This window comes from Anomalospiza imberbis, chromosome 3 (genome assembly GCF_031753505.1).
Source record: "Anomalospiza imberbis isolate Cuckoo-Finch-1a 21T00152 chromosome 3, ASM3175350v1, whole genome shotgun sequence".
Taxonomy (NCBI): Eukaryota; Metazoa; Chordata; class Aves; order Passeriformes; family Viduidae; genus Anomalospiza; species Anomalospiza imberbis.
The window spans coordinates 71,037,003-71,050,278 of NC_089683.1; the positions used below are offsets into that span (position 1 = coordinate 71,037,003).

At 36.4% G+C, this 13,276-nt stretch overlaps 1 protein-coding gene across 2 annotated transcripts in view; it reads right to left on the reverse strand.

Moving 5' to 3' along the window:
- Positions 1 to 2,383: 2,383 nt before the first annotated feature.
- The window catches only part of MAP3K21 (mitogen-activated protein kinase kinase kinase 21), a 40,205-nt gene continuing 29,312 nt past the window's right edge, over positions 2,384 to 13,276 (reverse strand). The window contains exons 6-11 of one of the 2 annotated variants that reach the window (XM_068185059.1): positions 12,789 to 12,911; positions 10,182 to 10,322; positions 9,514 to 9,664; positions 8,414 to 8,508; positions 6,136 to 6,921; positions 2,384 to 5,597 (exon numbers count right to left, since the gene is read on the reverse strand). In XM_068185059.1, coding sequence (XP_068041160.1) covers positions 5,173 to 5,597; positions 6,136 to 6,921; positions 8,414 to 8,508; positions 9,514 to 9,664; positions 10,182 to 10,322; positions 12,789 to 12,911 — 1,721 coding nt within the window. In that variant the 3' untranslated portion in view covers positions 2,384 to 5,172. The remainder of the gene's footprint in view (positions 5,598 to 6,135; positions 6,922 to 8,413; positions 8,509 to 9,513; positions 9,665 to 10,181; positions 10,323 to 12,788; positions 12,912 to 13,276) is intronic. The other variant, XM_068185060.1, reaches the window with a different exon arrangement.

Consider the following 13,276-nt stretch of genomic DNA (forward strand, 5'->3'; position numbering starts at 1 on the left):
CACTGAACTCAGGCCATCCTGATGCCAAATCTCAACTACTGAAGCAATTCACTAAGGCCTAGATCTGAGAATGGTCATTATGTCTTTATTTTTGAAATCAAAGAAAAAAAAAAAACAACTGAAGAATTGCAATTACCAAAATCACTTAGGAAAAATATTTTAGATTGTATGAATAAAATATGAGATATTTTAATTATAACTTGCTTAAATGTCAGTGGTGGAGTACCCCAGGGCTTGATAAAAGAGCTGATAAGGTTTAACACCTCCATTACCAACCCAGATGTTAGGACAGGGTGTATTCTCAGCAATACACAGACAATCTAAAATAGCAGGAGTGGCTGATGCACCAGATAGTGGTGCTGCCAGGCAGAGAGACCTGGACAGGCTGGAAAACTGGGCTTAGAGCAATCTCATGCAGCAGAAATGCATTTGGGGAGGAACAAGCCCACACACCAGTACACATTGGGGACCAACCATCTGGGAACTGGCTTTGCAGAAAATGACTTGAGAATCCTGATGGACAAGAAGTTGAACAGAAGCCAGCAATGTGTCCTTACAGTAAAGACAGCCAACAGTTCTCTGCATTTGTAATGGTGCCAGCAGATTGATGGAGGTCATCCTACTCAGCACTGGTGAGGTCACACCTGGAGTGCTGGGTCCAGTTCTGGGCTCCCAGTACAATAAAAGATATGGACTTGGTAAAACAAATCCAGTGCAGCACCACAAAGACTGGCAAGGGACTCGCATCTGTGGAAAGGCTGAGAGAGCTGGGTCTGGAGAAGAATCCAGGAGGATCTTATTGTTTACAAATAGCTGATAACAGGGTAAAGAGAGAGGTAGGCTCTTCTCAGCAGTGTCCAGTGACAGGATGAGAGGCAATGGGCACAAACAAAAAAACAAAACAAAAAGCAAACAAGCAAAACCAAAACCAATCAATGAACAAGAAAAAAAGCAAAACAACCCAAACCCCCCAATTAACATGAAATTCGATCTGAATATGAGCAAATGTTTTTACTGTGAGGATGGTAAAACACTGGAAGAGACTGCCCAGAGAAGCTGTGGTGTCTCCATCTGTGCAGATACCCAGACCTTCAATGGACATGGTTCTTGGGCAGCCTGCTTTATCAAAGGGGCTTAGACTGTTTCATCTCCAGAAGTCTTTTCCAACCTAAATGACCCTGTGATTCTGTGAAATAAAAAGTAAAAACATCCTACCTGCATAGCTCTGTATTCCATTCTCAAACTTACTAGATGAAAAGCACTTATTTTGGTAAAAGAAACTATTTTATCAGACTACCTATATAAAGGATGTTGGATTTCTATTAGCATTGGGATAAATTACTCTTATTTGGTTTGTTCAGGAAGAATTTCACTACGTCCTGGCAAGGATACTGGACCTAATTTAGAATACCTAATACTGCAGTCTTAAGCACCACCAACTGCATCAAAAATGTAATAGATAACAGAGTCTCCTTAGCTCCTCATAGTGCATACACCATAGTGATCTGAATAGTTACATTAAAAAAGAAGGTGGTTGGTGACATTGTGGTCTTTTCCATTACCTCACACTTGTATGCAGATCTTTGTATTACCATTGTAACTCTGTGTATAAAATAAACTGCCTCTGCAGCTTGGCTTACAATCTGGGCTCCATACTGACACTCACAGGCCACATAAATATTTGTTATGCAGCCAGTCTCACTACAAACTGAGTGCAGGCATGTCTTTATAAGATTGGGCTTGCAACTTTATGAATTCAATATACAACTCAATATATTTCTATTTGAATTTCACTGTATCTTGCCTGTTGTCACTGTGCAAATGCATACTTCCTAAATGAAAAATGGGCTAATGCACCCATGACATGATCAAGGAAGAGGGAAGTTCAGAAAAGGTGTTAAAAATATTATAAGAAAAATACTGGGTTCATTTGCCTAAAAAATACCCCCACAAACCTAACAAAAAACCTCAAAGTAACAAACCCCTCAAAGAACCAATGGACCCTCCCAACAGAACCCCACAACAGAAGGATGTTATTATTTACCTGTATTCTTGATGCTGAGTTTATTTATATCCACCACTCTATCTCCTCTAAGACACTCAACCAACATTGTAAAAAGCATCAAAAGAATATTATGGTCACATCAAAGGAAAAAACAAGCTTATGTCAAATGTTTCTGCCCACATCAAGTGCAAGATATTACAGGAATGCTCATGTTACTGTACTGGATTCTTAATCTTAGAGTAACAATTACATTACAATTTTCCAAGAACAGGTTGGCCATAGTCTATAGCTCCTGGTTATTCACCAGAGAACTCCTTTGTACATGTTAAGAAAACAATAAAATGTATTTTTCAAGAAAATTCAGGTCACTTTGCAATACAGTAGCTACAAAACATTTATTTTTTTAAATAAAAACATTTAAATCATCACGTTTTGTAAAACAGTATATCAAGTATTTATCTCAATCTTTGTAGTGTAAGCACCTTCAGTTTTATGCTAAAACAATCAACATAAATTATTATTTGGTCAGGCTATCAACCTACATTGAAATAAATATCCTTTTAACTAAGACAGGTCACTTAATGCATACCAGATTTCTGTATCTTTACAGAAAATTTCTCTGGTGAGACATGAATTACCAACTGAAATAATGATCGAAAGAATTGTTTTTTCTTTTTAATTACAGTGAAGACTGGCCTAGAATTTTAAACTATAAAGACAATTATAAAGCACTACAGACTATAGCTTAAAAAAACTGCATCACATCAGGGAAATATTTGAGATGGCTTACCTAAACTGTGTCAGAATAAGAGATGGAATACAAACTCCTAAATTACTTACAATGCACTGGGCTGGCCATATCATATGTCCCAATCTTATGGGAAATTGTTCATTGAACAGGAATAAAAATCTGTTTAATTACAAGAGAGATAAGTCACTAATAAATGAAAACAATACAGCTCAAAGAGCTTTTTATGCTGATACTATTGATAACAAAACACAGGGTGCAAAATTCAACACTTGAAATTATATAAATCTTAAAAATACAGAACTTAAGAGAAGTTTACAAACCAAAATAATTCAGCACCTGAGATTTTCCTGTAGAAAGCCAAACAGAGATACTTTCTTCAGAAACATGTAATACAATCAGCTCCTTTCTCTCAGTATCACACACAGGAATAATCAAGAAAGAGTTGCAATATACATAATGCTCAAAAATTCTAATTAAGCCTTGAAGATAAATGTGCTGTTAATCTATACTTAATATTTGATTAATGACTTTGTTTTGCAAAAACATTCTGTATTAAAACCGGAACAACCTATTAAAGTGTCCTGATGAAATTAAAGTTGAAACAGAAGACAAAGAACAGTATGTGACTTGAATCATGTTGACAGAAAACCAGGAATACAGCAACATAAACAGGTTTAAAGAAAATGTAGGAACAATCTGCTATGCAAGCATTTAGATTTACAGACAACTAGTGGTTCTGTCTTAACTTTTGGTAAACTAATACTTTAAGGAAATTGTTTTCTATTTCCACATTGAGAGCTGTTAAGTTACATTTTATGTGTTCTGCTCCGTGTGATTAAGACTTCATGATTTCGTTTGTATAATTGTATGTCATCTTCAAGGTGGATATTGTAGTGCATACAGTCTTAGAACAGAAACTTTCTTTTTTAATCCCTTGGATTTGAAGCTTTAAGCAACTGTGTATTCTATTTGAACTCCCAGACCCCAGAGTAAAGGAGAAGAAAAGATTTAAACACAAGTCTTAACAAAACAGCATTCAGATGGGAACACAGTAGTTTTAGTCTAACATTATCTAATTTTATTTATGAAAACTATTTAAATGTCAAATGATCTGCAAAATTAAGACTTCAAATACTGGAAAATAAGGGATGTTCCTTTAATTCTGAAAGATGCTTTCATCAAGGAAAGTATACCGTGCATTTGGTTTTATTTAATCATTCACTTAGTGATACTGTAAAAAATTAAACTACTAGTGTTATCAAAGCTAAATGTTCCTCCCCCCACAATTAACTACTTGGAATTTTCTGGAAACTTTCTGTCACTGAAAGCCAGTCAAGCACATCTGTTTCTGTCCTTTGATTCCTAAATATGAGTAAGCAGGCACTCAGTAGTACCTTGGGAAGAAAAGCTACAGAAATTATACTGAAAAATTTAATATTAAATTATAGCAGTTCTAAAATTAAGTGCAATAAAATGCACCATTGACTCACTTAAAACCAATTATCCTTAAAACCCACCAACTTTCTTCAATACAAGGTGCAGCAGAGTTTAAAAAACAAGAAGGGGGACAAACCCCTCTACCACAAACAAAAAATTCAAACTCAAGAATATTGCTTTCAGTGCAAACACTGTAGTCTTCAAAAGGTTAAGAGTACAAATATTTACGTTCCAGTGTATCCTCACCTACAAGGAATGTTGTTTCACATTACAAAGTATGTCAAATACCTTTACTCCAATCACAATACTGAAGTTTACCCTCTCAAATCGATATGGTGGCTGAAACTGAAATGTTTATATAAGCAGTGTAACTTTCTGGAGAAACTAAGAAAGTTCACATAATAACCAAGGGCAAAAACTGCAAATTCAGCTCCTGGTTCTTAACCAATTTCAGTATCAATGCCTGCAAGCAACCACTTCGTAATGAAGAGTGAACAGAGCCTCCTGTACCTGCACCTTAAACACCTTGTCCCTCTCCCTGAACCTACAAGCCACAGAGGCAAGCTGCAGACCACCACTTCTTAGGTGAAACTCTTCTTGACAGAGCACAACCTTGCTCTATATGTCATTCGTTTTTTTTAATGTGCGAAAGTTCAATTTCTAGCAAAAACTCTCAAACCTAAAGAAAACTTCTGTGACACGGCAGAGGGAAGTGGACATTTTACTTTAATCATTCAAAATATACTTACGAAGTTCACCTAGAATACGATTTTGCAGCATTGTGCTTTTACAGCTACTAGCTGGGATACCAAGGAACATTTAAAAAAGGCACCTACTACACTTAATTAGCTGCCCATTTTAATAATTTTGGTACTATTTGTCACAGTACATCAAAAAACAGCAGCACAAAGTGTTAGACAGACAAGAATTTTGTATTTGTTCCCCTTTATGAAGCAAGCAGTTTTAAAATGAAAGGCACTCAGGACAGAAACTCTCTCTCCAGTTCATATATAGATGGCCGACAAGCTTTGCTCTTCATTCTGCATAAAGGCACAGTACAGTCTCTGTTTTGACCTTCCACATCAATATCAAGCAATGAGGGCATGTGGCAGTTAGTTCTTTCCTCAGTATCTGGCAAGAAGTTAACATCTGGATCTACATTGTCCTCTGAACATTCAGAGTCTTTAGAGTTTGGCTTAATAATACGTGGAATGATCTGCCATGCATCGATTTTACTTCTTAGAGAAGAAGGTCTAGGCCTTGAGATAGTATTGACAGCACTTTGCTTTTCATTTGAAACACCACTGTGATTGCTTCTTTGTTGAGAAGATGGGGAGGGCAGAGTTCCAGGAACTGACAGGACCGGGAGTCTGGAGACATCATTGGTTGAAGCAACTCCATTAGCTAGGGGAAAGAAAGCCCAAACAAAGAAATGCAAATTTAAACTACGTGACTTCTTGAATTCCTTGCCATTTGTAAAACTGGGTTGCCATAAACACTAGTGGCTTTTCTTCCACCAGAAAAATGAAGAGGTTTGTACATTATGGGGAATCTCCTAAGACAAGACCAGTGGTGCTCAAGTAACGTGTTTGCATATAGACTCACTGCAACTGGCAATCACAATTTATTTTTTCTTGCTACGAAAGAGATGCAGACAAAAAGCACTAACCCCCCAATAACTGGATGAATATTCATACTGGAATAAAGTCCCATGAACTTCTCCAGTTTTTCTGAAAAATCACACATGCATAGAGCATAATGAAGAATAACATATTTAACCCACCCCAGAATATCAGTATTGAAATTTAGAACTTCTTTTCAAAAACTCATTGATCATGAGCTTATCCATTTACATGTACAGCAGATTTAAAGACATTATTTTGCACTTAAATTTTTATCAGCAGCTTAACTTAAAGATTCTTGGAAGTTCTTAATTACCTACCTGTGGTCTGAAAATGGCTCCCATCTGATAAGGTTCGTCTGTGACCCAACATACTTAACTTTGTGGAGGAATCTTTTGGCACATTTTGAGACTCTTGTTTCAGACCAAGACTTAAAGGCTGATTTTTCAATATTGTCGAAACTGTGTTAGGAGCCAGCTGTATCCTTTGTTCTCTCTTACTTTCAGAAGTTTGAGATGAAAAGTTGTCCGTGGAACTACATTGACCACAATCACCAAGCACAGTGCTTACAAAAGCATCTTCACTATCAGGTTGAAGCAGGCATTTTGTGGAAATGGAGGGCATAGAGAGAAGATTCACAGTATCTGAGGCTGGATTTAAGGATGGAATATTTGTTTCCTCTTTCTTGTACTGCAGTCGTGTAGGGCTGGCACTCCTGCGGAATTTCGAAGCACGCTGAAATATTCCATCACGCTTCTTCCTCTCATCTTTAGGCAAGAGTTCATCTGGACCCTGTGATTTGTTCAGCTCTCTGATATCTAAGCCCAGGGCAACGGATGCAAGGAAGACAGCACACCCATACAGCACTGAATCAGTCTTCTTTTTGTGCAGTGTCCTGCTCAGACTGTTTGTAGGTGTCATTTGAGGAGTACTGTTTGTAGAACTAGCTGAGGTTCCTTCTTCAAAGCTCTCGTGTTCTACTGTGTTCTCTCCCTGATCATCTTTCCAAAGAGGTAGATTAATATAGGCCTGATTGGGCAACTTAATTGGCTTTGGTCTTTTACTGTCCAAACCTTCAGGGATAAGTTTCTTATCAGTACAGGCACCTGTAAAACATCAGATTATTCTTTAAGATTATAATTCAACTGTTAAGCTATTGCACGTCTGCATATGTGCATCATTATTTCCTTTAAAATGCACAAGTATTAACGTTGAAGGATGCTGTACAATCCATTTAGATGCTGTCAGAAGATCAGACTCAGATTTTGAGTTTCAGAAACACATCCTACACCTAAACCTCTTGGTGTTTGCAACACTTTGATAATGCTTTTTAAATAACATGGAAAATATTTCGGTGTATGGATTACAAAAAAGTAATTTACTATACACAAACTGGCAGATAAGATCTGGAACATATTCTTTACAATACTTTCAATTCAGCTGAGTTCCGAAATCCAGTCAGTTATTAGAAATTTTTCCAATTAATTAATTAGGTCATGGTGGTCTGGAGTAAAAAGTAAATTTGACATCTTACACCTAATGACAAATAAAAAGGAGGTATTATTTGACTTGCATGTGTTATTCTACTATAAACTACTGAATGCTAGAGAATAAACACAGAAGCATTTGAAATTCAAGTATGGTAACTTTGTGTGCAGGGTTATAGTAGTAAGCTAATAAATCTACAAAATTACTATTTGTGAAGCCTTGATTTATACCCCTACCACTATACATGAAGATTAAAATGTCTTTTTCCAGCAGTGTCCAAACACTTTACTATTTCCTCTTCCAGATGGCATGAATCTAGCTGCTGATATGGACACCAGGATATATCACAGGCTTTTTTCCTGACACTGGTAACTTAATTTTCTCAGATAAGAGAATCCACAGTATAGAAAAAGGGTGTGCAGAAGTCAAAATTATTACGAATATTTTATCGTCACGCCCCACTATAGCAATGGTCATAAAACGCAGCATGCAGCTATTATGCTCCTGATCCTAAAGGGACCAAATATGTTTTTCCTTATGATTTTACCTGTAAACAGCAATATGTTGTCTAAAACACTTTAGGATTTGAAAACTACATTTCTGTCTTGAAAATTTAGATTATAGGTATTTCTCAAAAAACCTAGGAACTAATATCTGGGAATGTATCAGGGCTTACAGGTTTTTTAAAAACTATGCATTTCTGCAACAACTATGCAGATTGCACAACAATGTCAATGAATATTTAAATGTCATAACAATTACTGATTTAGGTTCTTTTTAAAAGAAACAAAAAAGTGGTGACTGCACACCTCATATACAGAGTAGCCTGCAACTCAAAAACATGGAAAAAATCTGTATATGCTTCTGTTACAGACTATGTGTACACAGACTACAGACTATGTGTGTTTCACACAGACTACGTGTATTTCTTAGTTGCTAATGATGTAAATACAGGGTTTTTTTGCAGAGGAAAACGGTTGGCAGCATGATTTTTCCTGCGTAATATTCCGCGTAATCCTTTAAGGAATTCAAGCAATACAATTTATAACATTGGAGGTGATCTTAATAATATTATATGGCTACTTTCACTTTTTCAAAAACAGCTCTTACCTTGGTCCACAAAGAGTGAAGCTAAGGGCACACCCTTCTGATTTTTCATTAAAACAGTTGACCAAGGGTTGCTGCCATCTGAAAGGGGTCTTACTCTGCAATAACAATAGTTATTTTGAGATTACAGATACCATGCTCACATAAACTTTGTAAGAAAATTACTTCCTTTTCCTATAAACCTGCAGTACATAACTTGAAAACCTTTCCAAAGGTAAAAAGAAAGATGGAGTAGCATTGAATCATATGATTATAAATGTAAACACGTCTTAATGTCAGGTATTCTTTTTATGATAAAAATTTCATGTCTAAAAAGAAAGCAAATGAAAAATGGGCCTTCACTACCTATTGAACAACACAGGTTTGTGAAAACCTGGACAATAGTTTCATTGTCTCAAAGAAATGATGCAAATATTGGAAGTTTATTAAACATTGTGACTTATAAACAAAAATAATATAAAGCCTGTTCCAACTGATTGTCTGTAACCAACTCCTGACACAGGTAACTGAGTGGATATCCCTACCAAGAAAAATAAAGAAAGGCACTATAAATAATTGTATATACTAGAGAAACAAAGAAAAGTATTCTTACTATCTCTGGTTTTGAGCCATTGGAAAACATAATGTGTAAATAAAGCTGTCCAGCTGATTTTCATAACATTTTTACCCTCTGTTTGTCAGCATAAAGGATGTTGCTGGTGTGAACTCTGCCTCACATATGCCAAATCAGTCAGTCTTACTTAATCATGCTGAAAGTACCCAGTGGGGGCCATGCTTGCAATTCCTCAATATAATGTGAGGAAGGGCAAGAAAGATGGGCCATGAATGTCTGGTATGCACTGGCAGCTCAGCATCCCAGTATGCTCCAAATCTCAAAAAAAACTGAGATAAATGGTAATAGATAAGAATCAATAAAACTTTAACATAAGTAGGTGTTTTATCCTCAAGATTAAGTGGGGGAGCTACTCATCAGTAATGTAATTTCTAAATTAATTAAAGGTAGGATTTCTTGCTGTAACTAGACACAGAACTTTTTTCACGCACTACTTATGCCACCAAGAAGGCTTTAATAGTATCGGAAAACCAAAATGTAGTAGACATACTTGTCCTTACAATCTGCACGATCCTTTGTTTGAACTGAACTTGGTCCCCATGTACAACCTTTCTTTTTAAAATTCCTCTTCACATCTTCAAACTCTTCTTGGTGATATGTTGTGCTCCTTCCCCAAGTTCTGTTGCTTTCATCTGAAGTTACTGGAGATTGGATTTAAAAACACAAAACCCACCCATATAAATACTATTTCTAAATCCAAAATATTTTGACAGAACAAAATATCTTCTGCACTGCAAAACCATTTTGACACAGTAACACATAGGAGTAGAAAAAAAAAAAGAGATTTTTTTTTCTTTAAAAAAAAACACCACGCAAACTTCAATGATCCAAAACAAGAAAGAAAAGTAATTTATGAGCTGATGAGAGACCCAGATCAAAGATAAAGCAGCAAAGCAATCACATTTTCCATGCTCCCCTTAACTGAGAACCTTATATTTAGGTAATTCAGACAAGTGAATTAGACTGAGCACTTAAGTTCAATGAATAAAATATATTCTGTAGACAACTGGTATCAAAAGAAATAAATACTCCAGTTGTGACTATGATTAACATTTTCTTTCTCACTACACCAAAACAAATTATACTTTAAAGTGTCTAGCCTCCATTAAATGCTTAGTCTGTCACTGTCTCAGCTGATAAATTAAACAGAACCAGCACCTTGGAAACATAACAAAATCTTGCCTTTTTTCATAACCCCACAGGGAAGTTCATATTCACTTGTGATATCTACATCTTGCTGGTACACATATACACTGTTTCTTCGGCCATTAGCTGTGTGTGTATCTGTTTTTGGAATCACTGAGGAAAAATTAAGAGAACGTAGCAGAGATCTTAGTCAAATTGATTTCAGAAACAGAACTGTTTCCCTCATATTTTTATCTTTGAGTCATAAAGCCTGGATCTATAAAGGCATTAAGCATCTTCTAATGATGGATTTTCATGGTAGGGTTTAAAGGATCCTCTTTCTAGCACCCGACCTGGGAGGGTATATTTTCACATGCCACTGACTAACTGAAGCATTGGCTTGGAGTCACGATGGCATGCTAACAGATACGATGGCGAGACCTAGGAGAAAAACAACGTAGCCAGTTACAACAGCATGATAAATGAGGGGGCATTTACATGTCCATGGTTCTGCTTTTCCTTCACTGTACAGATTCTCCGCCTTCCTCACCATCCACCTTGCCAGCAAAGCTCACCCTGTAGACTGCCAGTGCACTTGCCTACCGTACACTCTCATTTTGAACCACATTCCTATGGAATATGTACCTTAGTGGCTTTCCTTTTCCCTCCAAAACTCCTTTCAAAATCAGCAGCATTTGTTTTAATAAGAAATTTACTAGATTTTTCTTTTAACTTAATTTTTAGATTTGAAAGCTAGACTTGCTCAAGACAAAGTGAAGCAGTCAAGTAACCAGTTGTTACAAACGCCTGTTCAAATCGCCTGTATTTGAGCAAGTCGTCTTGAAACAAAGACACTTTGAAGTTAAATCAAGATAAAACATTATTGTGGGAAAGGGAATTTATTTTGCACAGGTGCAGATGGGTGTGGAAGCTAAATTGTTTCAGCTAGATACTCCTGAGATATCTGATAAGCTTTTAGGTGAAAACCTAAGGATCCAAACCCAGAAGCAGACATGTACTTCTTTTAAATGAGAGCCTTTATGCTGTCCTGTGTGTTCAAGCACTATGAATACAAATGCCTGCTCAAATACAAAAGAAAAAAAATCCTCAGTGGTACTTAGCACACATGCAAGGAGTGGCACTGCAACAGCTTACACAGGGCTATGCAATAAAAAAAGCACACACAGAAAACTCAAGTTTTCAGAACCATGCCAATACCTGACATTTGCTTCATTTCCAAGCATTTCCACACAGAGCAAGAAGAATCAAAGATAAATTGAGATAGTAAAATGTAATTACATATAAACTAAGAAAAGCCTTTCTTTACCTTTCTGCAAAAACCAAAGCCAATCAACCAGAAAAACCCATCACATTTTGAGGACAGGAAACTATTGACAACACAAATGCTCTGTCAGCCAACATCTGAAAAAGACTCCAGTTGATTTTCCTTCCATCTCAAATTTTCATTATAAAAAAGCAAGACAGAGTTTGTCTACCTCTCTCCTTTATCCACAATGTTGCCAACTGTATCTACTGCGTCTCAAACAAATACTGAAGTGCCTGAGAAGACATCACTGCTCCCCTTTAGACATTAACAATGAAAAGGATTTCATAAGGCGGAGTTGTTACAAAGGAGATGACAGATTTGATTTCTATCCAACTTAAAGTGTCAGGCTGGTCTAAAATACAATCAATCTTTACAGACTAGCTACAGAACAGTATGGAAAAAATCCTCATGCATTCTGATTTCCCTTTCTCCTCATTTATAGCTGGCAAAGCCAGATTCTGAAGTAATCTCCCTCACAGGTGACTGTTCTTGCAAGAGAAGATAGCCAACATCCATAAGCACTCAGCTGGAACAGGTTCCACTGATTTAATAGAGAGAGAGAAGCTTAAGGCATTCCTCTCTGAATGTGGATAATTAGACAATCTACTTTGCACAATAGATCAGACAGTACAAATTGAAGCAGTGAATCCTGTAGGAACAGTTTTATATATGTATATGTCATTCCCAAATATGCTTCTCTGCAATAACATGATCATACTCCTGGTAGCTCCACTGTGTGACCATGAACATACCTTCCTTTCTGTTATCAGTATACATACTAATGTAGACCTACAAATGTACCCACAATTTTTTTGTCTCTTTTTCCTAAAAATCTAAAGCAAGATTTCTTCGGGATTTATACCTGTTGAAAGCTTGATGCTCTTTTGACATAAGAAAGCTGGGTTATTGGCTCTTTCTTTGATCTTTCCATCTTACAAGACTCCCTTACTCTCTGAATCTTTCTTTTCCTCCAATACCTACTAAAAACTTGTTTTCCATCTTACTTGGGTCCTAAATGTGATGCTTTGCCTTTTGTCAAATTTTGATTGGTCATTGTTTTATCCCAGTTTACAAATTGGTTCCCAAAGTAATTAAGTAAAGATACAATTTAAAGCATTCACAATCACTTTGAATTACTGAAAATTATTTAGCGTTTTAGCAAGATTATCCCTCCTTTCAAAGAAGTTACAACTGTTAGAACCAATCAAGGGATGTGGAAATCAGACAGAAATCTGCCTGGAATCTGATACTACTACCAACATTTCGGTATGTATATAGAACATCCTCTATTGATCAAACGAGCAGAGACTTACATTGTATAGCTCGAAGACGAGGAATTATTGTGGGGCTACTTGATGGGCTAGAGCTGTTACTGTTTAAACTCCTCCTCTTATCCAGATTGGGAGATGCCTGCACTGTTATCTTGTGCTGGAAATCTGTAAGAGAACAAAGCAAATCAGTTTTAACATTCTGAATAAAAAACTTCTCAGAAGAACATTCTGCTATACTTCTTAAAACCAAGTTATATAATGAATTAGACTTCATTATATGTCATTTATTTATACAGGTAAGAGATATACATATTAAAAACATTGAAAAACTCTAAATGCAACAATTTAGATTTTGAGTCAAACAGGCAAGACTTCACACCTTCAAGTAATAGTCTTGCAAGAACATGAATAACAGCAAGTAGGTCCAAGCGGACCTGGATCTGAGACACAGCCACAGCATAAGCTGTTATTCAATCTTTTGGGTTGTCACAGGAGGGATAAAAAATACCCCTCAGTATTTAATCTCGAAT